The 26,376-nt window shown below is 47.7% G+C and overlaps 1 protein-coding gene across 2 annotated transcripts in view; it reads left to right on the top strand.

Annotated features, from left to right (window-relative positions):
• The window catches only part of Parp16 (poly(ADP-ribose) polymerase family member 16), a 37,337-nt gene extending 11,783 nt beyond the window's left edge, over positions 1 to 25,554 (top strand). The window contains exons 2-8 of one of the 2 annotated variants that reach the window (XM_004855624.3): positions 3,859 to 4,055; positions 4,760 to 4,994; positions 15,781 to 15,918; positions 16,736 to 16,942; positions 19,876 to 20,047; positions 21,973 to 22,114; positions 24,078 to 25,554. In XM_004855624.3, the coding sequence (XP_004855681.1) occupies positions 4,821 to 4,994; positions 15,781 to 15,918; positions 16,736 to 16,942; positions 19,876 to 20,047; positions 21,973 to 22,114; positions 24,078 to 24,213 (969 nt within the window). In that variant the 5' untranslated portion in view covers positions 3,859 to 4,055; positions 4,760 to 4,820 and the 3' untranslated portion in view covers positions 24,214 to 25,554. The remainder of the gene's footprint in view (positions 1 to 3,858; positions 4,056 to 4,759; positions 4,995 to 15,780; positions 15,919 to 16,735; positions 16,943 to 19,875; positions 20,048 to 21,972; positions 22,115 to 24,077) is intronic. The other variant, XM_004855625.3, reaches the window with a different exon arrangement.
• The last annotated feature ends 822 nt before the right edge of the window (positions 25,555 to 26,376 follow it).

Here is a 26,376-nt window from a genome sequence, read left to right as displayed (position 1 = left end):
TTGTCACATGCTGATGTTCAGCAGACATCCTGACTGACAGTTATGACCACCCTGTTTACAGATTGTCCTATAGATACTGGGCCCCGGGACATTTGGATTTAGGGCAAACAGATGGCTGAGTAACCTCGCCCTATTACTGATTGTCCATTGTCCAGAGGCAAACACACTCCAACCATCAAATTTACAACAGAATCTAGGGGAGTAATTAACTTTTGAATCACACAGTCCCACACTATAATAGTGCATTTGAGGACAGACTGAGCTACGGAATGAGACCCTTCCAGAATAAAAACAAAAACAATAAAAACTGAGACCCATCTTTCAAGAAATACTGGACTGAGGATGTAGCTAAGTGGTTAGAGCACTTGCCTAATAGATACCTGGGTTTGATCCCCAATACCTGCAAAAAAAACACCAAAAGAAGTTCATCAGGTTGGAATTGAAAGCAAGTGACCTCAGATGATAGTCTGAGCCCACTTAAAAAAGACAAAGTATCAGTAAAGATAATTTTGTAATGATAAAAGGCACTATAAATGTGTTTGTGCTCCTTTCTTCTTTTAACTGATTTAAAAAACAAGCCAAACGCTGGAGATGTAGCTCAGTGGCACTGCCACCTGCCTGGCAAGCACAAGGTCCTGAGTTTGATTCCCAGTACTGGAAAAACAAAAACAAAATAAAAAAGCCAGGTACGGTGGTGCACACCTGTAATCCCAGCACTCTGGGAGGCTCAGGCAGGAAGGTTGCAAGTTCAAACCCAGCCTGGGGAACCTAGCAACTTGTAGGAAACAGGGAAAGGGGACGTTACTAGAACCTTTGCAGTAAGTCCTAGTCTCCTGCGAGCCATGGCAGCACAAGGCAAATTAATTTATTAGATAAGATAGAAAAATGAGACAGAGAAGAAGCTGAGCTTTTGGGCCTGATCAATGCTGCTCTGGGCTGGAAAGACAAACCCTCCCCCCGCCTCCCACACACACCTTTATTCAGTCCATCAGGAGAAACAAAAGTAACAGGTGACTCAGGGCAGATAGTTCAGTACCTAGTAACAAATGTAAAAGGTGACTCAGAGCAGTGGCATGAAAATCCTAGAACACTGAGGAACTATTCAGATGAAGATTTTGTTCCTCCCCAGGATGTCTTCAGTGGTGTAATCCTGCCCTGGAGCATCACAGCATGGCCCAACCCTTGAGGTCTTAGCTTTGTCCAGAGGTGAAACTGGAGTTACGTCTTGACTTACTGTACCTGCCCTGTTGGCAGGAAAGCTAGGCCCTAATCATGATTTAATTGTGAAATGATTTTTGCCCAAAATTATGTAGACTTGTTCCTGACAGCAACTTAATGAGACCTCTCTCCAAAAAAAAAAAAAAAAAAGTGGGTTGAAGATGCTTCTCAGTGTGAAGGTTCAATCCCCAGTTCTGCAAAAGCAAAAGCAAAAACCCAGAACTGTATAAACTAATACAATATAGAGGAGGCTGAGCTTAGTGTGTAAAACATGCTTAGAATGCATGAGGCCATGGATTAAAAAATAATAAATTGGGGCTGGGGATTTAGCTCAGTGGTTCTGGCACATGCCTTGCAAGCTCCAGGTCCTGAGTTCGATCCCCGGTACCAAAATAAATAAATTTTAAAAAATAAATTTAATCCACAATAATTGATAAAGTATTTATTAAATACTAAATAATAAAGTATTGTAGAGCCTATAACATAGAAATATATTTGCCAGTAACAGCATAAAGGCAGTGTATAGGAGCCAAGCTGTATCGAGCTAAAGAAATGTCTCCAGGTGGTAACTCATATTCATAAGAATAAATTAAAAATTCCAGAAATGATAAATAAGATGAATGTAATGAAATGGTAAATATACTGCTCCCCTTCCCTAGTTCCATAAAAAGACATAAACTTCTATGAAGTAATAATAGCCATGTGTTGGGCCAGGGATGTAGCTCAGTGGCGCCCGCACCTACCTGGCAAACGCAAGGTCCTGAGTTTGATCCCTAGTTCCATAAAAAAAAAACCAAAACAAAAAACTAGTATGATAGAGAGATGAGCCAGGCAAAAATATTATAGGCAGTCAGATGAGAAGGCCAGGGCAAAGGTGAAACAAACCACAGCACCACCTCAATTAGATTTCCTGGCTGTATGCATAGAAAGGGACAGGCCACCCGAAGCCAAGGGGATTTGCAGGAAGGTTATTGGGGGCTCTTGGTATTGTAGACAGCTAAGTTAGTTATAGATATTACAGCTGGCTGTACAGGGCTGGGCCTTTAGCAGAGGACAGTTGCGGCCCAAGGCATATTCACTGAAGGCCAGAATTGTAAAAGGAGAGAAACTACACACCCTTGTCCTTCCCCTGGGGATAAATAGCAGTGATTGATGTTCTAAATAGGTATCATTCACCTGGGTGGGGGGTCAGGGTTTTAACCCAGCCTCTCCAGGAAATATCCCTGATCCCCAGCCTTACTGAAAATCCTTGTACGCTTGCTACTGACTTGCTTCCCAGTTGGACCACCATTACCTGAGTGACTATACTTGTAACCTTGTTGGACGTTCATGGCTGTGGCCCACGTTGTACCCACGTGAGTTTCACCCCATAAAACTTCTCTGTAAAGTGGGGTCTTTGGCCACCCGCTTGGGACCCCTCCTCCCCTCAGGAGCTTTCTTATCAATAAATATCTTCCTACTTTTAACCTCCATCTTCCTAGCACTCATTCCTGGATTTCTAGAGAACAAGAACTCATATCATTACAGTTAACAGGTTGGGAGATACAACATTTCATATTTCACCTTTCCCTCAACCCTAGCACTGTGTTATTGATAACACTCGGAGATGCAATCTGTATACCAATATTACTACAAAAGGTGGGAGGGAATAGACCTATAGGCGTCACACTTACATTTCACTGGAACCAAGTTAGTGTAAATCTGAGGCTATGAAAAATTAAGATGTTTATGGTTAGCCCTTGGGCAATCCCTAAGAAAATGTATTTAAAAATTGTTTGGGGCCGGGGATTTAGCTCAGTGGTTCCGCTGCCTGCCTCGCAAGAGGAAGGACCCGAGTTTGATCCCCGGTACCAAAAAAAAAAATTTGTTACAGGCACACACCTGTAACTCCTAGCCATTCATGAGGGAGGCCAAGGCAGGACTATAAGTTTGAGGCCAGCCTGGGCAACTCAGTGAGACCTTGTCTCAAAACAGAAAACACTGTAAGAGCTGGGGATATACCTCTGTGTTAGAGGGGCCTTGAATTCAACCCGCAGCACCACACGCATGCACACATACACAGTATTAGGACTGAGAGTGCGGTCTGATGATAGAGCCGTTGCTCAGCATGCAGCGGGCCCCTGCATTCAATCCCCATTACTGGGAGTGGGGTGAGATAAAATTGGACCTCTCAAAATGTTGGAACTTGGGCTGGGGATTTAGTTCAGTGGTTACCCCACCCGCTTTGCAAGCGCAAGAACCCGAGTTCAATCCCCGGTACCAAAAAAAAAAAAGTTGGAACTCATGCCTCAAATGACACTATCAAAAAATGCAAAGATGAGTGAGGCTCAGGGATTGATCCCAGCACTTCAAAGAAGAAAAGGGGACGGGCAAACAGTGACAGGGATGCAGATCCCTGGTTGCTCCAGAGCCTGAGGATTGGATTGTCAGAGGCCTTCCATGTCCTGTGACATGGGGATTGTCACTCTGACCCTCGTCTCTGGTGTGAGGTTATTCTTGGTCTGGAAATTCAGTATCCTGTGCTTAATTTCCGAGTGACCTCTAACGGGATCCTGGGTAAGGAGAAGGGACCCAAGTGCCCCTTTCTCCCTGGCTTGCTCCCTGCACTCCTCTGCCCCTTGTCTCTGCTTGTCTCCCCAGGGTCTGTGTCAAGAACGCCTCTTGAGGAGGATCTTGGGGCAGCTGAGGCCAGATACTTAAGCAGTTCAGAGAATTCTGGAGGCTAAAGGACAGAGTTAGACCCCTTCACCCCCCATCCTGGTGCTGGGGCTTGAACCCATGACCTTGATCATGGTAGCTGCAAGGCAAATGCTCTACTCCTGAGCTCTACTCACAGAGTAAGTGTTTTTCTTTTTTGATTTAGGTAAGGCCTCGCTACTATGTAGTTCAGGCTGACCTTGAAGTCACTAGCCCAGGCTGGTCTAGAACTCGTGGTGATCCTCACCCCAGCCTCCCAGCTGCTGGGATTACAGGCGTGCCCCACCTCCCCGGCTAGAGTAAGGTCTTTTGGTTTGGCTCTGGTATCTCGAGCAAGCATCACACCACTCCGAGCCTCAGAGCCTGTTTCCCCGGGTGTTCATGGATCTTTCCGAGCAGCCAGTGCAGAAGCTTCGACAGGAAGACAGCACGTGGTAGCAACACCCCAAGGGAGGCTTAGGCCATTGCTGGGCAGGGCCAAAGGCAGGCCAGGGTGGGGTCGAGAGGGTGCCCGGCCCTCTCCACTGTGGCTGCCACCAGGACGGGTGGCTACTGCCAGGGCTGGCACTGGGTGGGCGGAGCGCAGGCGGCCGGCCCGGCCAGGTTTGGGGGATTGGACGGAAGGCGGGGCAGGAAGGCGCCAGCGGACCCGTCCGCGTGGTCCTTGTCCCCAGCGCCCTGCAGAGGACACGTGCGGCGGCTTGTCCCGCCGTTGTCACCGCAGCTCCCGTCGTAGCCCCTCCTCCGACCCAGGACCCCCGCCCCCTTATCCCCAGGCCCATTGCCAGCCGGCTGAGTCCGCTCCGCCTGCTCACCGCTGTCGTCTCTGTGTCGCCCCCTCCAGGCCTGCTGCTCCCCGGGCCTGCGATTCCCGCCCCGACCCCGACCTCGCCCTCGCCAGGGAGATGCAGCCCTCAGGCCGGACGGCTGCCCAGGAGGCCACGGGCCGCGACGTGCTGGCCGCCGACCTGCGCTGCAGTCTCTTTGCCGCCGCGCTGCGCAGCTACAAGCGCGACTCGATGCTGCGGCCCTTCCCTGCCGCCTACGCCCGCGGCGACTGCAAGGACTTCGAGGCCCTGGTGAGTCTGCCCCGTGGCCCCGGCCGACCCTAAGTCCCGGGCCAGGTAGCTGGGGAACTACTGGTGTTGGCAAACACGCCAAGCCCCGGATCTTCCATCCCCAGCCTGGCTTCCGAGAGGGTTCCTACCAGCTAAGAATTTAACTCCTCTAACAGCCTAGTGTTGATACACTCACTTCACCTGTGTGTGGCGGCTTCCTGTGTCAATGACGGGTGACTCTTAGGAGTGAAGTGACGAATTTAATAGTCGGATCGTCCTCCACAAAAATTTCAAGCTGGAAAAAAAAATTTCTAGCCAGGAGTGGTGACACACATCTGTAATCCTAGCACTTAGGAAGCTGAGGCAGGAGGATCCCAGTGATTTTTCAGGCAGCCTGGGCTAAACATTGAGTTCAAGGCCAGCCTGAACTACATAACTCTGTCTCAAAACCAAACAAAATTTCAGTCATGACCAGTGATGGGGTGTTGATCTGAACTAGCTATTTGCCTAGACAGGAAGTTATCTAGGCCTTCACAAATAATGGGACACCAAAAGTCACTAAAGCATCCAGACTTTGACCTTAAGATGAGGTAACATGTGGTCAGTACTTTTATAAACTATAACACACAGCAGGCATGTGACCCGCTACTTCTCTGCTGATTCACAAGACTTTTAATTTCTTTTTTGGTACAGGGGATTGAACTTGGGACCTTTCACTTTTGAGGCAGGTGGTAGAACCACTGAGCTAGATCCCCAGCCAACTTTTAATATCTTATAGAGTTCATGTTAGGGTCAGCCTTCCAGATCTCAGTTACCTTTGTCATCCAAATCTTTGAGATTACCTAGAAAAAATATAATTTACCAAAACTGATCGAATTAAGTAGAACATCAAGGGTCAGGGACATAGCTCAGTGGTTCCTGTGCCTGCCTGGCAAGCACAAGGTCCTGAATACAAAAAAAAAAAGAACATCAAAGTAGCTGTATCATTAAAGACTTTGAATTAGTAGTCAAAGATTTTTTCCTGCAACGCCCCCCACCCCAGGCCGGGGATTTAGCTCAGTGGTGCCTCTGCCTGCCTCCCAAGCGCAAGGTCCTGAGTTCGATTCCGGTACCAAACAAACAAAAAAACCCCCAAATCCCCCTGGGCTTGTTGGCTTCTGTGCTGAGTCTGCCAGTCACAGAAGGAATAAGTGATTTCACATTTGTACAAATTCTTCCAAAGTATTGAAAAAGAGACTGGCATGACCTTGATGCTAAATCTGAGAAGGTTGATACAAGAAAAGAAAATTGGAGACTGATGTCATTCATGAGTATAAATGCAAAAATTCTTTTCAAAATATTACAGTAGGATCTAAAATCAATGAGTATGGGCCGGCAATTTAGCTCAGTGGTTTTGCTGCCTGCCTTGCAAGTGCAAGGACCCGAGTTCAATCCCTGGTACCAAAAAAAAAAAAAAAAAAAAAGAAATAAAATTAAAAAGCTTCTTTTAAAAATATAGACACTAGGGCCAGGGATTTAGCTCAGTGGTTCTGCCGCGTGCCTCGCAAGTGTAAGGTCCTGAGTTCGATCCCCGGTACCAAAAAAATAAATATATATATTTTTTTTGGTACCGGGGATCGAACTCAGGTCCTTCTACTTGCGAGGCAGGCAGTGGAACCACTGAGCTAAATCCCTGGCCCAAAAAATAAATAAATAAAAATAAAATCAATGAGTAAAAAAATGGTAATTCCATAGCCAGGTGTGATGATGCACAACTGTGATCCCAGCACTTTGGGAGCGTGAGGCAGGAGGATTGCAAGTTCAAGTCCCGCCTGGGCAATTTATCAAGACTCTGTCTCAGAAAAGGGCTGGGGATGTAGCTCAGAGCAAAGGCCCTGGAAACAAAAAAGGGGTGGGGATAATTTCTTTTGACCAAGTTGTATTTATTCCAGGAATGCAAAATTAGTGCAACATTAGGAAGTCACTTAATGTCATGAACCCCATCAACAAATGAGATGTTCGGTGTCAACAGATGTTCAGCATCATCTCTAATATCACCAGTGTGGGGTTCTGTCTTTGCTATTATTCCTAGGAGGTTGAGGGGCAAACAGAGGCTGAGCCTCCTGGGCCCACCTGGTGCAGTCTAGCCCTGTACTGAGGATGCCTCAGTCCTGGACCCCCAGGCCTCTCAGGGTCCCAGAAGTTGACATCAGGAAGTTAAGCTGACTAACCTCCTGTATGGCTTGTCCTACAAGCTCTGATAATTGGCGTAGGGAGTTGATAATATCAGAAGCTGGGGACAAAACTTCCTTCAGTTTTGGCAACAGATATTTATGGAGCTGCTATGACAGCCCAGCTGCTGAGGATGGAGAGTTAAAGACCACATAGAGGTGACAAGAGGGCTGAGCTCATTGGGAGTGGGTTGTGAGCCACTACCTCTACCAACCTCTTGCCTTGATGTTTAGATTTTTTACCCTCTGGGAGGGGAGGGCATTGGTGATGTTCTGAAAGTGCACTTCTGAAAGACCCCTGTGGTGGTGATATAGGGGGAAGAGATGTAACTCCCAAACCTACTAGATATCCAAACGCGAGTGTGTTCTCTAAAATCCAACAATGAATTCTAGGAACAACAGAGGTTAAGAGTAGGAAAAATTTATTGAGAGAAAGAAAGCTTCTGTCTAAGATAGACAGAAGGGGGACTGGAAAGTTTGTTGCCCGCCCACCTCACTTTTCAAAGATGTTTTATACAGCAAAGCCATGTGGTGAGGTGGGTATAAAGTGGGACAAAACTAGAAAACACCAATGGTGGTCATGCAGTGGGACAAAACCATGACCAACCAAGAAGATTACAAGTACAGTCACCCAGGTAATATTGATTAAATGGGGATCAAATGGGGCCGGGGATTTAGCTTAGTGGTTTTGCTGCCTGCTGTGCAAGCGCAAGGACCCGAGTTCAATCCCTGGTACCAAAAAAAAAAAAAAAAAATGGGGATCAAATGGGAAAACAAGTCACATACAAGGAATTTTCCATTTATATATTTATTTTGGTACCAGGGATTGAACTCGGAACCTGGTGCTTGTGAGGCAGGCGCCTGAACCACTGAGCTAAATCCTGGGCCCCTGAATTTTCCATTTAGAATATCAATCACTGGTGTCTATCCCCAGCAGAAGTAGTGCCTCCTCTTTTTATAATGCTAACCAATGAATGTTCCTCAGTTCTCCATGTTGGCTCCTGGAGTGCTGGCACCTTAAGGGAAGCCCTAACTGCCTATAAGATATTTAATTAACTTAACTATCTATCGACAATAGTGGCAGAGTAGGAGGGTGCTGTTCAGGAGTAGATGGAGGTGAGAGATTGGGGTTGGGGAGATCAAACTCACCGATGATGACGCCCCACAAGGAGGTTGATTTTTACCTTCAAGTGGACTAGAATGCTCAACATATTTGCTTCCTGCCCAAGGTCTTTGTGGCATACCAAATTGGCTTTATTTGATGAATATGGCCTACATACACAGGGAACTGAGGAATTCTTTTGATTTGTTCATGCTATATCAACATTTCTTTAATGCAGAATATTTATTGGTACATTTTAGGCATTCAACATTTATTTTTAATTATACAAGTCATAGGTCTGGGGATTTAGCTCAGTGGTTCCTCCACCTGCCTCCACAAGTGCAAGGTCCCAAGTTCGATCCCCCATGCCAAAAAAAAACTATACAAGTCATGTTGAATAGTATTGTTATAAGAAAGCCAAGATAGCAGTAAGGTAAAAGTGCCCCTGATGGTTGGGCATGTAATCCCAGCTATTCAGGAGGCTGAGGCAGGAAGATCACCAGTTTGAGGCCAACTTGAGTGACTTAGGGAGACCCTGTCTCAAAATAAAGTGAAAAAGCCTGGGAATGTAACTAGTGGTAGCCATTGATAGAGCTCACCCCATCTCACAACTCTCTCAAAGGTACCAGTTGCTGTCAGTTTGGGGCATCCCCTTCCCTTGTACCCATAAACCCCTGGGAGACCATCAGAGCTCTCGTAGTCCCAAACAGCCCCCTCCTTTATAGGGACAAGTCACCCTGCACATGGGACTCGTTGTGCCAGTCCCAGTCAGTCACCCGTTCTCTTGAGGGCTGCTGGAGGAACACAGGCAGATTCTAACCATCTAGTCTGGTGTCGCATTTCCTGTTGGGAGAACTGCCCAGGCTGCAGATTCTTGGCTGCCTGTGGCCATGGCTGTAATTAGCAGTTTCCCAGAGAAGGCTGCTCACCCGGTGGGGACACCACCTCTGGGGAGTGCTCATTTTAGTTTTCATTTGTTCTGTTCTGTTCCTTTTGCGGTACTAGGGATTGAACCCAGAGGCTTGTGCATGCGAGGGAAGTGATGTGCCTTTGAGTTATATCCCCGGTCCATCCATCTGTCCATTCTCCCTTCCTTCTTTTCTTTCTTTTTTTTTTTTTTGCTTAAATTCTTTTATTGGTGCATTCTAGGTATACAGTACATGTACATTTATCATTGGGTGTTTGTACCTGTACATGATGTATCTTGGTTCTTATTTTTTCCCCATTACCTGTGCTCCCTCCCCCCCTTCCCTATTTACAAAGACTTTGTTTCCATTTTTTCCTTTTCTTATAATTTTTCCTTTCCCTTCTTTCCTTTCCCCTTCCCCTCCCACTTTCCCTACCCCTTTGGACCTTTTCTTCCTATTTCAAATTATCAATTATTTGTTTTAATCATTTTAATCCTTATTTACACTTTCAGTTTCTCACACCAGAGAAACTATTCAGTATTCACACAAGTGTGTCCTATTTATTTCACTTAAGAGTATGGCCTCAATGTGCATCCATTTAGCTATAAATAAATGACTCTAGTTTTTCGTTCTTTATGGCTGAGTAGTACTCCATTTTATTAAAAAACCCCACATCTTCTTTATCCAGTTTCCAGTTGATGGGGACTTGGACTGTTTCCAAGCTTTAGCTATTACAAACTGTGCCACTATAAACATGAGTGCACATATATTGCTGTGGTATGATTCTTTTAGTTCTTTTGGGAAGATCCCCAGCAGGGGAATAGCTGGGTCAAATGGGACCTCTAGTCCTGTTCTTTGAGGTGTCTCCATACTGACTTCCACAGTGGTTTCACCAGTCTCCATCTTTTCTTTCATACTGGGGATTTGAACCCAGAGCCACATCCCCACCCTATTTTTATTTTTTACTTTGAAACAGGGTCTCTTTAAATTGCCCAGGCGGGACTAGAACTTGTGTTTCTCTTGCCTTAGCCTTCTAGAGTGCTGGGATTATAGGCGTGGGGCATTTTGCTCTGTTAGGTTTTGTTTTGTCCCAAATCCTATGAGTTACTCTCATGAGGCATAAAGATTAGCATCTGGACCTGTATCTGACTCAAAGGTGGACTTCTTGTTTCTGTTTTTCTTTTTCTTTTTTTTTTTTTTTTCTGGTACCAGGGTTTGAACTCAAGACCTTGCTTGCTTGTGAGGCAGGTATGGTGCCACTGAGCTACATCCCCGGCCCTCTCTTTTGTTTTGTTTGGGTACTGGAGGATAAACCCAGGGCCCCATGCATGCTCAGCACATGCTGTGCTGCTGAGCTGCCCTTCCAGCCCCTCACAGGCCAACTTTTAAAGAAAATGGAGCTCAGTCCCTTCTGGATCATTTTGTGGTTACCTGAAGAAGGAAACAAATATAAAAGTCTTTCATTTGTTTAGCCAAAAGCACTTGGAAGTAACGTGAGAGTTTTATTTCTTCTAGCCATTTAAATTTGTTTTTCTCCACACTACACGGAGTTAGCACACACATGTAACGTGTGTCCTGGTTTCCAGACACGAGAGCTCTCACTTGAATTACTTTATTGGCCCTTGCTTTCCTGGGACTATTCCCTCCTAAACTGATCCCTCAGCTTCAGGGAGGGTCAGGGCTTCTCTCCTCACCGTTCCGAGTCTTTGATCAGCTCTGAGGACCTTGTTTTGATAGTTTTTCTGTGCTGAGTCCTCTCTTTGATTTTACCCCGGGAGCTCTCTGTATCCCCAGTGTCTGGCCTGGGATGTTTGAGAAATCAGGTGAAGTAGGGTTTCTGACCTTGTTCTTTGGCTCAAGGGTTGGATAAGCTCTGTCCCTGAACTGAGCTTTTCTCCACGGAACTCTCATGATCTTCCTAAGCGCTCAGTGTTGTAGCTTCCATCATTGTCCTCGTCAGTATCAGCCTGTCAGTAGGTGTGGGGTGGCATGGCATTCTTCTGCTCACACATGTTAGGCTTTGAACAACTCCTGGGTGGTGCCAGTGTGGAGAACTGTTACCAATTCTGACCCTAATCTGGGTCCTTTTTTCGTCCCCAGATTGTGGAACCAATATAAGACTGAGCACCGCTGAGTGTGGTGCTGCATACCTGACATCCCAGCAATCTGGAAGGCTGAGGCAGGATAATCAAAAGGGCAATTTAATGAGACCCTATCAAAAAATTTTTAAAAAGGGCCGGAGATGTAGCTTAGTGCAAAGGCTCTGGGTTCAACCCCCAGTACCACCACCAAAAGAGAGAGAGACATGATTGCTCTTATCTACTGAGGCTCTGCTGGAATCAAAGTGACCACAGGTTCAGGGCCATGACTAGAGTCCCATTCCAGGGGCTAACAGCTGCCAGTTGAATCTCCCTGCCAATTTCTTTTTCTTTTTCTTTTTTTGGTGCCAGGGATCAAACTCAGGACCTTGTGCTTGCAAGGCAGGCGGGGGCACCGCTGAGCTAAATCCTCAGCCCCATCCCTGCCAATTTCTTAACTCGGTGTCCTCAGCTGTACAGGAAGATGAGACAGGTTAGGTAAATTTAGGGCTAATAAACCTTGTATTACCAGTTTTCAGATGGACGCTCCCTAAGTGATCAACTTGCTGACATGCAGACTGAGCGGTGATCTGACCCACAGATTTAACAGGATGCAGATACAAGATGAATGCAGGGATGGATGTCAAGCTTTGAGTTCCCTGTCGGCATCTGAAGGCTCAGGTGAAGAGTCACTGCTCTTGGCAAAAGCAGCTTTGAAGTCCCCAACTGCCTCAGAATGAAACACACAGCAGTCTTTTAATGAGTAACCATTTAGGCCCAGGACTGTGTTTGTCCTTGTCCCTGTGTCGTGGTCCCAACAGTTTTCTCATCGAGTTTAGTTTTGGAGATGCTATGGCCAGGACACCCTGGCTTTCATGATGTGCCTTTAATTAAAAAACATTTTTTGACACTGAAAATTGAGCCCAGGATCTTTGCACCGAGCTTCACCCCCAGTCCTTTTTTTTTTTCATTTTGAGAGAAGTTTTGCTAAATTGACAAGGCTAGGCTCAAACCTGTGATCCTCCTGCCTCAGCTCCCAGACTGCTGAGATTAGAGGTATGTGCCACCATGCCCAGCTGATACACCTAGTTTTTGAGGTTAAGATTGTAAGATGCGGAGGGTAGGGAAGAATATGTGCCATGGTTTTAATAGCATACAGGCCCTGAGTTAAGGGTCAAGAGTGCACCTGTCCTCTGTCTCCTTGTGCTGTGTCGAAAACCCTTCCCTTTGCCTCCTCCCCGCTCCCACCCAGTTCCGGGCAACCCCTTCCACTATCCTGAGCTGTGCTCTAGAGCTCTTGCTCACCTGGACACTTTCTGTCCCCTGCCCCATACATGACACAGTTCTCCCTGTGACAGACAGGCTTAGGTGCAGCCAGTTGCTGTCGTGGTTGTGTTACCTGGGAAGCGGAGTTCGAACTCCAGCCACACTTGGTCAATCTCCCGAGCAGCTCTTCGAGTCCGGCCTGCGTGCTGCTTCGGACTGAAGTTCTCAGGTCATCTTTGAATTTGTCCCTTCATTTGCTAGGAGAGCTTGGCTTCCTATATCCCTACCCTGCCACTGAAGAGCTGGGTGACCCCAGATGAGATGCCTACCATTCCCAGCCTTGATGTCCTCACCTTTAAAATAGGTCATTACGAGATGACACACGCACAGGGTGGAGCCCTGTGCCTGGCACGTGTAAAGGCTCAGCAAACAGTGGCTGTGAACATCTTGCTCTGAAGTTTGTGCCAGGCTCCAGGCTGGTTGCCGGGGCTCCAGGAAAAGTGAAATGCAGTTGATCCTCAGGGAATGTTTGCCCCAACCAGATTTAAGGTGCCTCAGAGAGTCCCAGGAGCAACGTGGGACTCTGTCATCGTTGTTGAGCACAGGGATCATGGGTGGCCAGGGAAGGCTCAGGACAGAGACTTTGGGCTGGCCTTGAAGACTGGGATATCATGCTGGGCCGGTGCAGAAGTACAGAGGAGGGAAGACATAGGTTGGGGGTGGAGTGGGGGTTGATGGCAGGAATCCCTGTTAGGTCAGCAGCCAGACCAAGGCCTTAGTAAGGTATAGTTGTTAGTGTTTTGTTTCTTTTTTTGGTGGTGGTTCTGGGGATTGAACTCAGGGCTTTTGCTTTGAGCTACGTGTCTAGCCCTTTAGTTACTTTTTCCCCTTTTTAATTTTGAGACAGGGTCTTGCTAAGCCACTAAATTGCGAAGGCTGGGCTTGAACTTGTGATCCTCCTGCCTCAGCCTCCTGGAGTGGTGGGATTACAGGCATGCACCACTGCACCCAGGTTGCTCGATTTAACAAAAATATAGGCTATGTTGTTAAATTTGAATTTCAGATGAACAACAGGTTAATTTTCTTAGTATAAGAATGCCCCAGGGCTGGGGATGTAACTCTATGGCACCAAGCCTGCCTTGCAAGCACGAGATCCTGAGTTCGATCCCTGGCTCCAAAAAAAAAAAGAATGCCCTAAATATTGCATGGGTTATATGTATACTAAAAAAAATTGTCGTTTATCTGAAATTCACAGTTAAGTGGGCAGACTGTTTTGTCTGGCAACCCTACTCGTGAGTCTGGTCTGCAGAAGGTCCCACTGAGACGTAGACAGGGAAGGATCCTGCTGATATGAGCAGAGTAACATGAAAAGTGAAATGGGACATAAAGGAGGTCAGTCGAGGGGTTAAAGAGTGTGGGCAGAGGGGGGCCAGGGGGGTCCAGTTAAGGGTCCTCGGGTAACGCAGGACTCTGTGGGCAGGTGGTGGGGGAAGGGAGGCCTGGGTCCACCTGGGGTTGGGGAGGGTCTCCCACTTGACCACACTAGGTCCCTGCAGGGGCCTGGCTGGCTTGCTGTCCTCTGTGGGGGTCCCTGTGCCTGAGTCTGGACTGTGGCTAACGGCTATGGATCACACGTAGGATTTGAGAACAGGAGAAGCAGGTGCAGTCATGGTGGGAGAGCAGGCTTAGCTCTCATTCTGAGATAGCAAGTGTGGACCCAGAATAGAAGGAAGGGGCTGGGTGTGGTGGCTCATCCTGTAATCTCAGCACTCTGGGAGGCTGAGGCAGGAGGATCGAAAGTTTGAGCCCAGTGTGGGAAACTTAGTGGCTTATTCAGAACCTGTCTCAAGGGCCGGGGATTTAGCTCAGTGGTTCTGCTGCCTGCTTCAAAAGCACAAGGTCCCAAGTTTGGTCCCCGGTACCAAAAACAAACAAAAAAAAATCAAGAATTAGAACCTGCCTCAAAGTAAAAAATTTTAAAAAGGGCTGGGGATGCAGCTCAGTGCAAAGGCCCTGAGTTCAATCCTCAGTACTGCAAACAAAAAAAAAGGAAGGAAGAAAGGCGGGCAGGAGGAAAGGAAGAAATGGAAAGAAAGGAAGGCTGGGAAGACTGAGATGAGTCCCGAGCTGAGGACAGTACCTTCCTGTTGCTTTGAGCACTTGTTTAACTTGTTAGCCTTCAGTGGGACGCTGCAAAGCGGCTGGCTCTCATAGTACCTCACTATGTGTTTGAGGAAATTGAGACACAGGAGCCTGGCAGCACCCTCGAGATCTCCAACCCCGTGGGACACAAGAGCAAGGGTTCAGCCCTGGACTGTCAGTGTCCATTCCCTGGCTACCTGCTGTGCTTTCACACTTCCATGCCCCTGCCTGGCAGACGCAGGGCTTGGGGCACCTCCTTTGTGAAGTGGTTCTGACCCAACCCCTGTCCTACAGAACCTCCTACTCAACAGAAGTCTCACCCTGGCCTCTCGGTGATTTGTATCATCTCAGTCATGGCAATAATATTTTTAAGTCACAGTTACTTAGGCTCCCCTACCCCAGTTGGCTGGGGAACCTTTAAAAATCTCTAATGCTTACCCTACCCAGGGCCTTAACACAGAGTAGATGCCCAGTTAAGGGTCTCTGGGTAATGCAAGGACAAGACTGGGAACATGCAGCCTGCCCAGCCTGGGGGGGGTGAGGGAAGCAGGTGGAGAGGTAAACAAGGCATAGAACGCACCAGCTGATTCTCATGCTGAAGGCAAGGTTTGGCTAACCCTTTACCCAAGCTTGCATGTGTGCATGCTCAGCACCACCTGCAACAGGCTGCGGTCCTGCCCTCAGATGCAGTAATATTCTGTAGCTGTCATAACAGGGTAAAGACTAAACAAACCTCATATCAGCTCAGGTCAAGTTTTGGACCAAGTAAGATTTGTTTGTTTGTTTTTTAAAACAACACATCTTTCAGAGTTCAGAGCTTTCAGAGTTTGGTATTATTTAGAAAAGGAATCAATGGGCTGGGGATTTAGCTCAGTGGTTTCGCCGCCTGCCTCACAAGCGCAGGGTCCTGAGTTCAATCCTCGGTACCAAAAAAAAAAAAAAAAAAAAAAGAAAAAAGAAAAAAGAAAAGGAATCAAGAGAATCTTCCCCCATAGGAAATTCCTTGATATGGAAGGAGTGAAAATTGTCTGCCTCGCCACTAGAGGGCCCCTGGTCATCACTTTGTCAGGATCCTTGCTAATAAATGGTTTTCATCACCAGCTTGCAGATGCCAGCAAGTTGCCTAGCGTGAAAGAACTTCTCAAGTCCTCTGGAGAGGAAGACCAGTGGGCCTGGGACCTGGTGAGCTGGATTTTGACCTCCAAGGTCCTGACAGTCCACAGCGCAGGGAAGACAGAGGTGAGATTTTGGCTCACAGATTTCCTGGGGCCACAGGATCTGGGACAGCATGGGCCCCAGGGTCCCTGAGACCTCCCCACACACCAGAATGACCTGGGGAGATGGCTGAAAATGCATATTCCTGGACCTCACCCTCGGAGATCCTGATTTACTTTCTCTGTCAGTTAGTTTCTGCTGAACAACAGACCACCCCCGACATTGAGTGGCTTGAAATGGTAAAAGGAGAAACGCTGATTGTGTCTTGTAATTTTGTGGGTTGCTTGAGTGGTTGCCGTGGGCCGGGTGATCTAAGATAACCTCATTTACCTTTCTAAGGCTACAGCTGGGGTGGCTGCCCTTGTTGGGGGCCTTCCTTTTTGTGGCATTTTGCCAATTGTTGATACCGTTCTTCCTCCTGAAATTATTAAAGATGGAATGCAGAAATAGATGGGAAAGTGTTAGGAATATTGGAAGTGATTGCTGTTCAGAAGGTGTGGTTCATGCTTTTCAGCTTGCTGTAGGGAAAAATGGTGTTAGGGCAAAGCACTCTTGAGTCTTAGCTCTGAGTTTGCTTGTACATTAATGTCTCCGTCTTCATGAAACCTGTTGTTCTGGTGATCAGAGTCCATGGGAGTTGAACCCAAGGCTCTAGGAGGCCATTTTTGCAGCACATTTTACCAGCTTCCCAAATAAAATTTCAATTCCCTCGTATGTTTTCTTTCTTAATTAGTATATGTTTGCAAGACATAAGAGTTACATTCATCTTGGGGAACTGGCACATATACACATTGTATCTTAATCATTTTTGCTTCCCCTTTGCCTTCTTTATGTTTTCAAGTTTGAAAAAATCCAGCAGCTGACTGGTACTCCTCACACACCTGTCCCTGTCCCGGACTTCCTGTTTGAGATCGAGTACTTCAACCCAGCCAATGCCAAATTTTATGAGACCAAAGGAGAACGAGACCTAATCTATGCCTTCCATGGTAGCCGCCTAGAAAACTTCCATTCCATCATCCACAATGGCCTGCACTGCCACCTCAACAAGGTGGGGACCCTGCTGGAATGGGGGGCACAGGGTCGGGGTGAGCCAGGCTGTGGGGGTGGATAGGGGGATTGTAGAGTGGGGGCAGGTAGGTTTCCTAAGGCCTGGCTGCTCAGTGTGGCCTGTAGACTAATGGTGATCCCCCTGCTGAGGAGCCTGTGAAAATGCAGGATCTTGGGCCCAGCATTGACCTTCTGACTCCTTGATTCTCTTCAATTTGTTTCCCGTTACAGGGAAATTGAATCCAGGACCCTCACTACCTGCCCAGGTCTTTTTATATTTTATTTTATTTTATTTCCAGGATTGGGGATTGGACCCAGGGCCTTCCCACTAAGCTATATCCTCAACCCTTTTTGTTTTTTTATGTTTAGACAGGGTCTTGCTAAGTCTCTAAGCTGTCCAGGCTGGGTTCAAACTTGGAATCCTCCTGCCTCACAACCCAGAGTGCTGAGATTACAGGCGTGGGCCACCACACCCAGCTCCCACCTGCAGTGTGACAAGACCTCCAGGTATCCCTGTGCCTGAGAAGCATGGGTGGTTCCCACCCTTGCCTGCACATTTAGGTTACTGGGAGAGCTTTAAAAAAATAATCCCAGTGCCTCCCTTCATCCCAGACAATTAAATCAGACTCTCTGGGAACAGGACCCAGACATCAGTAAGCTTTACAAGCCCTCTAGTGATCCCATTGTGTGACCAGTTCTAGCAGCTCAGTGATGTCTGTGGACCAGCTACATCTGTATCACTTGCAGTCTCCAGCCCACCACGGATCCCAGGTGCCCCACAGGCGTGCTGACTTCTGAGAAGCCCCTAGGGGACGCTCCAGAGTGTCAGCCAGGGAGAACTGAATGTGTGTAGCAGAGGCACTGAGGAGAGGGCCTCTCCCTTCCTCCCTGAGCTGTGTTCCTCTCATTTTTAGGAGTCACAAAGTGCCAGCCTTGCTTTTCTCTGCTGGCACTTTTTACCACTCAGTAAGGTGTAAGGAAGACTGGGTATCTCTGTGGCCCTGGGCAAACTGATTTGAGCTCTCCGAGCCTTGGTTTCAAACCCTGTGCAGTAGACAAGGACTCCATTATTCTCCTCCTCCGGAAGAGGACTGGAAAGATTTGTGGGTACCAAGGCTAAGCCCGAGCCAAGGGCCAGAGGAGCAAGGGCTGCTTTTATGGCTGGTCAGAGGGCATCTAGGGTGTGCCCAGTGCAGCAGCGTCTGCTTGATCCGGAGGGGCTGGCTGTGCTTCCTGGGCACAGGCTCAGTGGGGACAATGAAGCCCTGAGGCTAGAGAGCCTCTTCCCAGCCCTGCTGTGTTGGATTAGTGCTGGTACATCTGGTTAAGGTGCCAGGCTTGTTTATGCTGGCTCTTGGCTTAAAATTAGGGTAAGGCTATGGAGTCAGTGGGCCTCTGCTTCATCCTGCAGGCGGCCTGGAGAAGTTGCTGCAGGTTATAGCCTTGCACACAGCCTTCATTTCAGAGCTCCCAGGAATCTGCTGCTTAGAGATGCCTTCTAAGAGTCGTTTGGTCAAGTGAATCAACCCCTGGCATTCTCTGCCTGGGTTTTGGTGCAGGGCTTGCTTGGGAAGCCCAGTGCCAGTTGCAGCTGTGGAATTGTTCTCATAAGAGAGAGACCCTGGGCGCCTTACTCTTGTGCCCTTCTACTCACTGCAGCTTGCATGAGCTGTCCGAGTCTCAGGAAGGCCAAACAAGAGTGGCAGGTATGGACCAAGAACTGCTTCGAGTCAGATAGGAGGGAGCTCAGTAGCCTTGGAGAAAGTCTGTGAGGGATGGGGACACTGGCAAGGAGCTCCCCAAAGGCCAAACATAATTCTCCTGAGCTTCACTTTCAGGGAATAGAAATGTGGCAGCCTGGTGCCACCTAACAGGGGCTTGCTCAGTTCCAGAGCACAGGATGTACTTGAGTGGGCCTTTCAGGTCCACCCATCATCTGAAAATACTGCCACTGTGGCTCCTGGATAGCAGTAGAGTCTCAGCTTGAACATTAAAGTCCATCCATTGGTCAGTTACCGGAAATGTTAGGAGACAGATTCTGAGTCAGTATGGGTAGGTGCCAGGATTGATTTATATTGCGTTGGCCATTGTGGTTGCTTACGGATGTGTTTGCCAAGCCTACTGTAGGCTGGGCTTGCAGGTGCTTTGCCTGCTGTGCTTCTCACAGAGGGTGTCATTGGCACCCACTAAAGAAGGAGCTGCTGCCTTGAGTTCTGGGCATTTCTCAGCCAACACCATCAGTGCAGAGGAAAACTGATCCTGGCCCTCATGTCTGCTTCCTGAATTCAGTTACAGAGTCTGAGGGACTCATTTCTTTTCCAAGAGATGACTCAGAATACCCTTCCCCTCAGGTGTGCCGCCCTCCCTGTACACAAGGGTGTGACTTTGCTTTTGCAAGCCCATCCGTGTAACCGTGTTAATGCATTCTTACAATAGGAATGACAACATGTGCTGTAACAAGAGCCCGTGCTGTGAGGCCCCGCCTCATTGTCGCCATCATCTCTCATGTCCTAGGTGTCCCATGTGATGTGTTCGGTATATTAGTTAATCCTCATCTACAACCTTATGAAGGACACACTATTAGCACCATTTTGTAGATGTAGAAACTGAGACACAGTTTATGTAACTTGCCAGGTTGTCGGTGGTTTCTACCGGAGGTCTGTTTTTCTTACTCAACCTTCACCACAAGGAACGGTTACTTTGCCAGGCTAGGTGGCCAAATCCACAATCAGTTAAACAGCTGTCACATGGAATGTGTTTAGTAATAAACCCTATGATGATGTAATAGGTTACTTGATCCTACGTCCTACTGGGAAAAAGGAAGCTTGGAAGTTTTCATGTTTACAGCTCTGTTGAAGAAAGACCTGTGGCATCTTGCTGTGCCAACTCTCCACGCACACGTTGTTTCTCTTCTGTTGGCCTCTGCCATTGCAGACATCCTTGTTTGGAGAGGGGACCTACCTCACGAGTGACCTGAGCCTGGCCCTCATTTACAGTCCCCACAGCCATGGGTGGCAGCACAGCCTTCTTGGCCCCATCCTCAGCTGTGTGGCTGTGTGCGAGGTCATCGACCATCCGGATGTCAAGTGCCAAATCAAGAAGAAGGGTGAGTGAGCCCTGGCCCGCTCCAGTCTGCTGGCCTCTGTGTGTGGGGTGCAGCTGGCTGGTGGGGGAGCAACATCGCTGGGTCAGGGTGGGCTGGGTCTGGAGCGATGCTGGGCAGGACAGGGCAGGGCCTGCCTTCAAGGAGGGAAAAGCTTCTTCATGATGGAAAAGCTGGCTTGGTGCAAGGCGGTCGGTGGGGAGGACCTGGCGAGGGGGCAGCTGAGAGGAAGGAGCTGTCATGGTGGGCCAGGTGGCCAGGGGGAGCTTTGGAGCTTATAATCCCAGCATTCTGGATGCTGAGGCAGGAAGATCTTAAGTTTGGAGCCAGCCTGGGCTACCTGGCAAGACCCTGGGGGGTGGGGGGAGGGAGAGGGAGAGAGAGAGAAAAGCTTCGGGAAGGATTTAAAAAATTTTTATTATTATTATTATTATTATTATTTTAGTACCAGGGTTGTACCCAAGGTCTTTGCACTGAACTACATCCTTAACCCTTATTTTTAAATTTTGATACAAAGCCTCACTAAGTTGCCTGGGCTGGGCTCAAACTTGCAATCCTCCTACCTGAGCTCCTAGAGTGCTGGGGTTATAGATGTGTGCCACAGTACCCAGCAGGATTTGACAAACAGAAGTATGTGTGTGAGGCAAAGGCGCAGGCTCCTTGCGAGTCGGAAGGAGGTCTTATTTATTCCTGGGCACCTGGTGTCAGCAGAGTCTGGTTTATACCTGACACTCAGCAAGCATTTGGTAAACTAAAGGGAAGGACACCAGGTCCTGACATGCTGGGGGATTCGAGGGTCAACTGAGGCCACAGGGAGTAGATCCTGGGTGCTCCAGGGAACATAACTGCCTGCCACCTCACTGCACAGCCCCAATATGTGCCTCGGACTCTGCCCTGTGCCTCCTGCTGTGTTCGCTCTTCCAAGGCAGAGGAGTCATGGAGCTGTCATTCAGTCTCCAGAACGTGCCTCTCAGTTTTACTGAGAAAAGGAGAATTCAGAAAACTGACTGTTCTGGCCTCTTAATGTAAAACAACCGGACTCCCAAGCAATGGGACTAGGTCTGACACCACCTTCCCAAACCAAACAACATGGGTATTTATTTGCAATTGTATTTCTTAGGAAGTTTGCAAACTGTGACATTAAACATCAAAACCAAACCTTGTGGCCTCTGCTGGCACGCAGCTCTGGCCTGGCTCCCCACCCTTGGTAAAGCTTTTTCTTGTTATTAAAAGAAAATGTTTTTCTGGTTTTGAAAGAAATCTTGGTAAGAAGGGCGGGAGATAAGTGTGCTAAGAAGCTCATATTTAGCATAGTTTATTCAAAACGCCTACTAAGGGCCTTGTTTCAGATTAAGTCCTCTTCCTAGTCCCAGAGATTTTTTTGGTCTTGTTTTTGATTTTGTTTTGGTAGTGGTGGTGTGACCATCAATTTGTCTTGTTTCCTCTGCTTTCTCCATTCAGTTGTTTTGTTGTCTTCCTTGGATCTTTTCTGTTTTTCTGTTCCTTTTTCCCTCTTCTCATTTGTCTCTCTGCCTACCAGATTGTCCTGCTTGTTTGTTTGTTTGTTTGTTTTCAGTACCAGAGATTGAACCCAGGGCATTTGCACTGAGCTATATCCCCCACCCTTTTTATTTTTTCTTTAGAGACAGGGTCTTGTTAAGTTGCCGAGTTTCCCAGGGTGGGCTTGAACTTGTGATCCTCTTGCCTCAGCCTCAGAGTATTAGGATTACAGGTATGAGCCACCACACCAGGCTGGATTCTCCTGTTTTTTAGTGCTGTTTCGTATTCCCACACGGGCCCATTCCTTAGCCTGCCAGGGTTTTTATGTCTTTAGGACCAGGAGACTTAACTCATCTCTATGCCTAATTTGCTTCTTTAGTTCTTTTATTTCCCTCACAGTAAATATGTGCTTTACTCTCCTTATTCAGATTCCAAGGAGATAGACCGCAGAAGAGCGAGAATCAAGCACAGTGAAGGAGGAGACATCCCTCCTAAGTACTTCGTGGTCACCAATAACCAGCTCCTGCGAGTGAAGTACCTGCTGGTGTATTCGCTGAAGCAACCCAAGAGGTCAGACGGTGGTCCTGGGGCTGGGGTGTAGCTCCGAGGTAGAGCACATGCCTAGCAAGTATGAGTCCCTGCCTGGGTTTGATCCCCAGCCCTGGAGGAAAAAAGAAAAGAAAAATGATGATCCTTGCCCGAAAGCCAGGAGACCAACTAGAGCCCAAGTTCAGGAAATTGGTTTCTTCATTGCAGTCTTGTTTTCCCCCCAGCCTCAGGCCTCCATGTTCTGAAAGGTAGACAGAGCACAGAGCACTGTGGGACTGTATATTCTTTTTGTTTGTTTGTTTGTTTGGTACCGGGGATTGAACTCGGGTCCTTGCGCTTGTGCAGCAGGCGGTGAAACCACTGAGCTAAATCCCCGGCCCAGGACTGTATATTCTAATGAAGAGTACAGAAAGATTTTAAATTATGTCTTTTTTTGATGACTGAAGGAAGTCACATTGGCAGCCCCTTAGCCCCTGGGCTGTTGATTGTGGTCAGAAACCCACCGATGAGATAGAACCAAGAGGCAGGATGGTGACTGGATACGGGCTGAGACTGTGTGTGCCCCACTCAATTGCTTCCCACAGTGGCTGCTGAACCGCTCCCTGTCCCTCTGTGGACCTGAGATGCTTCATCTTTACCTCTGAAATGAGATGCTAAAGAAAATAAATAACTATAAAATAAAATGAGGTGCTGAGCTGGGGTGTGGTTGAGTGCTTGCCTAGGTGCTTGAAGCCATGGATTTGATTGCCAACACTGCAAACAATAAATAAGCTGGGCTTGGTTGTGCATACCCGTAATCCAAGTATTCAAGAGACTGAGGCACGGAGATTGGGAGTTCAAGGCCAGCCCGGGCTATGTAGCAAGTTCAGGGCCAGCCTGGATTATATAATAGATCCTATCTGTTATGACCCTGTCTACATAAGACCCTGTCAATAAATAAATAAAATGAGAGTTGACCCCAGCACCAGATGAGGGCCTTCAGCTCCAAAGAACCGTGGCGGGATGCCTAGTGCCACCCCAGCACTGTGATACTGGGAGGATGTGCAACGTTCTTAGGGTTGGAGGTCACTTGGAGATCTTGTTGCACTGTTGAGGCACATGGTAGAGCTTCCTGTGCCAATGGGGAGCAGGCAAACAGCCATGACAGGAAAGGGGGCCATTTTTAGTAATGTCACTCCTACTTGTACACACCAGTGGTTTCCATGGTTCTAGATTTCATAAACCAGTAAAATCCGCCCCTACCTGAATTCAGGATGGGTTCCCGAGTCTGGGAACATTATCCTTTGGTTTAAACATCGTCTGACCTTTCCCATTTGAGAATTCCATTTCTTTCTCATTTTCTCCTGGAGTGCGTCTTTTGTGGATGGTTTAGAACATCTTCTAGTGGGCCAAAGAGAATTTTTCCAGCTCAGATAAATATGTGTACCTGTCTGAAAGTGAAAAGACTTTTGCTCAGTAACCCGCCACCATTTTGGTAGAGACCATGAGCTAGGTCATTCTTCTAGACACCAAAGTCTAGATGCGTTGTAAAAGATAAAAGAAGAGCCAGGTGTGGGGGTGCATCCTGTTACCTCAGCTACTTGGGAGGGCTGAGGCAGGGGGTTGCAAGTTCCAGGCCAGCCTCGGTGACTTAGTGAGATCCTGTCTCCAAATGAAAACTAAAAAGAGCTGGGGATGTAGCTCAGTGGTAGAGCCCTCCTGGGTTCCATCCCTAGTACTAGTGAAGGGAAAAAAAGGAAGACAGGGTGAGCTCATTGCGTAGCTGTCTTTGTGCATTTAGAAAATGTTTCATTGAAAGGCATGCTGGTGCCAGGGCAAAGAGCCCCAGATTTTTCAAGCAAAGAAACATGGAGTTTTGCCGCATAGCTCACGCAGAGGGTGAAATTCATCATTTTATCTTCTCCGAGCCAGAGCTTTTTGCACACATTGAAAAAAAAAATGTTTTGCTCTTGTTGCTGATGTCACTCGTTTTCCCCTCACGCAGGGCTTCCAGCCACCTGTCCTGGGTTTCCAGCCATTGGTTTGTGGTCATGATGTCCTTGTACCTGCTGCTGCTGCTCATCGTGAGTGTCATCAACTCCTCTGCTTTTCAACACTTTTGGAATCGTGTGAAGAGATAATCTTTCTGGGGCCTGGTATGGGGGCTGCCTCAGCCTTGTGCCTTATGATAGTTTGTTCTCTACCTCCTGTGCCTCACGTCCAGCCAGGTTGAGCCTAGGGAACAGTTGGGGGACCATAGGACCATTTTCTGAATGCCATAAATGTACTGATTGCCTTTGATAATGCTCCCAGCCACACTGTGGTCAGTGAGGATCCCCGGCTCCTAGGGTTCAGAGGAGCCCTCTCCTCCACTCCTTCTTCAAGGGCCCTAGGGAGCTGGCTCTTCAGCCAGGGCCAAAGGAAAAGTCCTGCTGCATTTAAAAACAGCGTCCAAGCGTCTGTGGCACAGCATGTTTACAATTGCTCCTGGCAGAGGTCACCCTCTCTCTAATGCCTTCTGGAAGGCAGGACGCATGGAGCAGGGACTGTAAATCACTAGGTGGTTGCCTTGTTTTGACTTGAGACTCTGAAGAGGGACAGTCCTGTTTCTCATAAAGAAATCAGTGGGATTATTTTTGGATTCCATCAGCTTTTGTATGTGTGTGGAAAACATTTTCACAGTTTTCTCAAATCAACAAACAGCCTCCTGCTACAGCTGGATCTTCCCTCCCCGAACCATGGTTAAGAATGGAAAGAGTCAGCGGCCTGATTTAAAAAAACAAAAAAAACAGACTTAACAATGAGCAACTCCAGTCGTATTTTTCTAAAAATTACCAACTGCTGATTACAGCCGAAATGGAACCAAATGTTTGTTTTCTGATTTTTTTTTTAAATAGCTATTTGACAAATTAATCTTTGTGAGTGGAGTAAAAGGGGGAAATTTCTAAACTTAGAGCACCATTTGGCCAGGATCCACAGCCTCTTTGGTGGCTGTGTTTTATTTGTTTTGTTTTATTTTTTGGTACCGGGGATCGAACTCAGGTCCTTGCGCTTGCAAGGCAGGTGGCGGAAAACTGAGCTAAATCCCTGGCCCTCAGTGGCTGTGTTTTAGAGAGAGATTGCTGAGCTGCAGGCTCGCTCCTGTTCTCCTTCTCAAAAAGCTGCCTTGATGTGGCCTGCCAACCACAAGTGTCATGCTGCTGGACTTCAGGGCAGGACGTGCCACAGAGCCATGGGTGGAGCTGCCCCCAGGGGAGTCATGGTCCTGTGGACACAGCCTGGCTTGGCATTCTCCAGCCTCTTTTCCCTGGTGGGTTTCAGCCCTAATAGATCCCTGACCAGTGTGGAGATGGGATTTTTAGAAAGAATAAGGGAGAAATAATTTTTTTCTATAATTTGTAAAGTTGTGGAAAAGCCACTGTCACGCTTTTTACATTGAATATTGGAATATTTCAGAAATAATAAAGGTATTTTCCTAATTACTAAGTTGTCTTTGTGACCACTGTCAGCCTCTCTCTATGTATGCACTGTGGTTGAAAATCTTATCCTCTCTTTCCTTGTTCACAGGGGCTATGTGCTGGGTATCTAGTGGGTGGGATTTCTGGTCACTGAGCTCCCAAATAGGAGCACCTGGTGTGTGCCAGGCACTAGGGATACAGCAGGATCAAAGCCCCTGCACTCTCGGAGCTGACAGTCACAAGGTGGGCAAGTGAACAGCGTCTTGGGAGTGAGGTTGGCATCATAAAGGCATCCTGGGGACCTTGGCACCGAGGCCTGATGTGGTCCAGGACCAGGAATATGGAACTGACACATGTAAGGCACCTACTTGTACTGGTGTCTTTTTCATAATAGTCCTTACCCACTCTAAGAGGCAAGGAACTGAGAGGTTTTATGGCTAGGAATTGCAGAGCTGGGAGTTGAACCCAGCACAAATGGGTTTCAGTGTCTGTCTCTTAATCAACCTCCTCAGCCCACTCCACCCCCAGAAAAGGGTGACATTTACCTCCAGCCTAGAAGAGGAATCCTGCCAGGCATGGTGGACACATTTATAATCCCACTACTCAGGATGCTGAGGCAGGAGGAGCACCATGAGTTCAAGCCCAGCCTGGACTACATAGTGAGACTCTCTCAAAAAAAAGAATTATTTTAGGCTAAGAGAGGCAGGAAAAGTGTTTCAGGCAGTGGGAACAGCACGTGCAAAGACCTGGAGTTGTTGAAGAAGGTAACAGTAAAAGTATCGCGAAGAAAGAGGCGGGGTGAGAAACTGGGCTGCAGAGATCGGCAGAGGCCAAGTCCTGAAGACC

Source organism: Heterocephalus glaber, unplaced genomic scaffold (assembly GCF_053883595.1).
Source record: "Heterocephalus glaber isolate CG9 unplaced genomic scaffold, H.glaber_assembly_v1.0 deba00001689, whole genome shotgun sequence".
NCBI classification, from domain to species: Eukaryota; Metazoa; Chordata; class Mammalia; order Rodentia; family Bathyergidae; genus Heterocephalus; species Heterocephalus glaber.
This window is presented reverse-complemented; position numbering and strand designations above follow the sequence as displayed.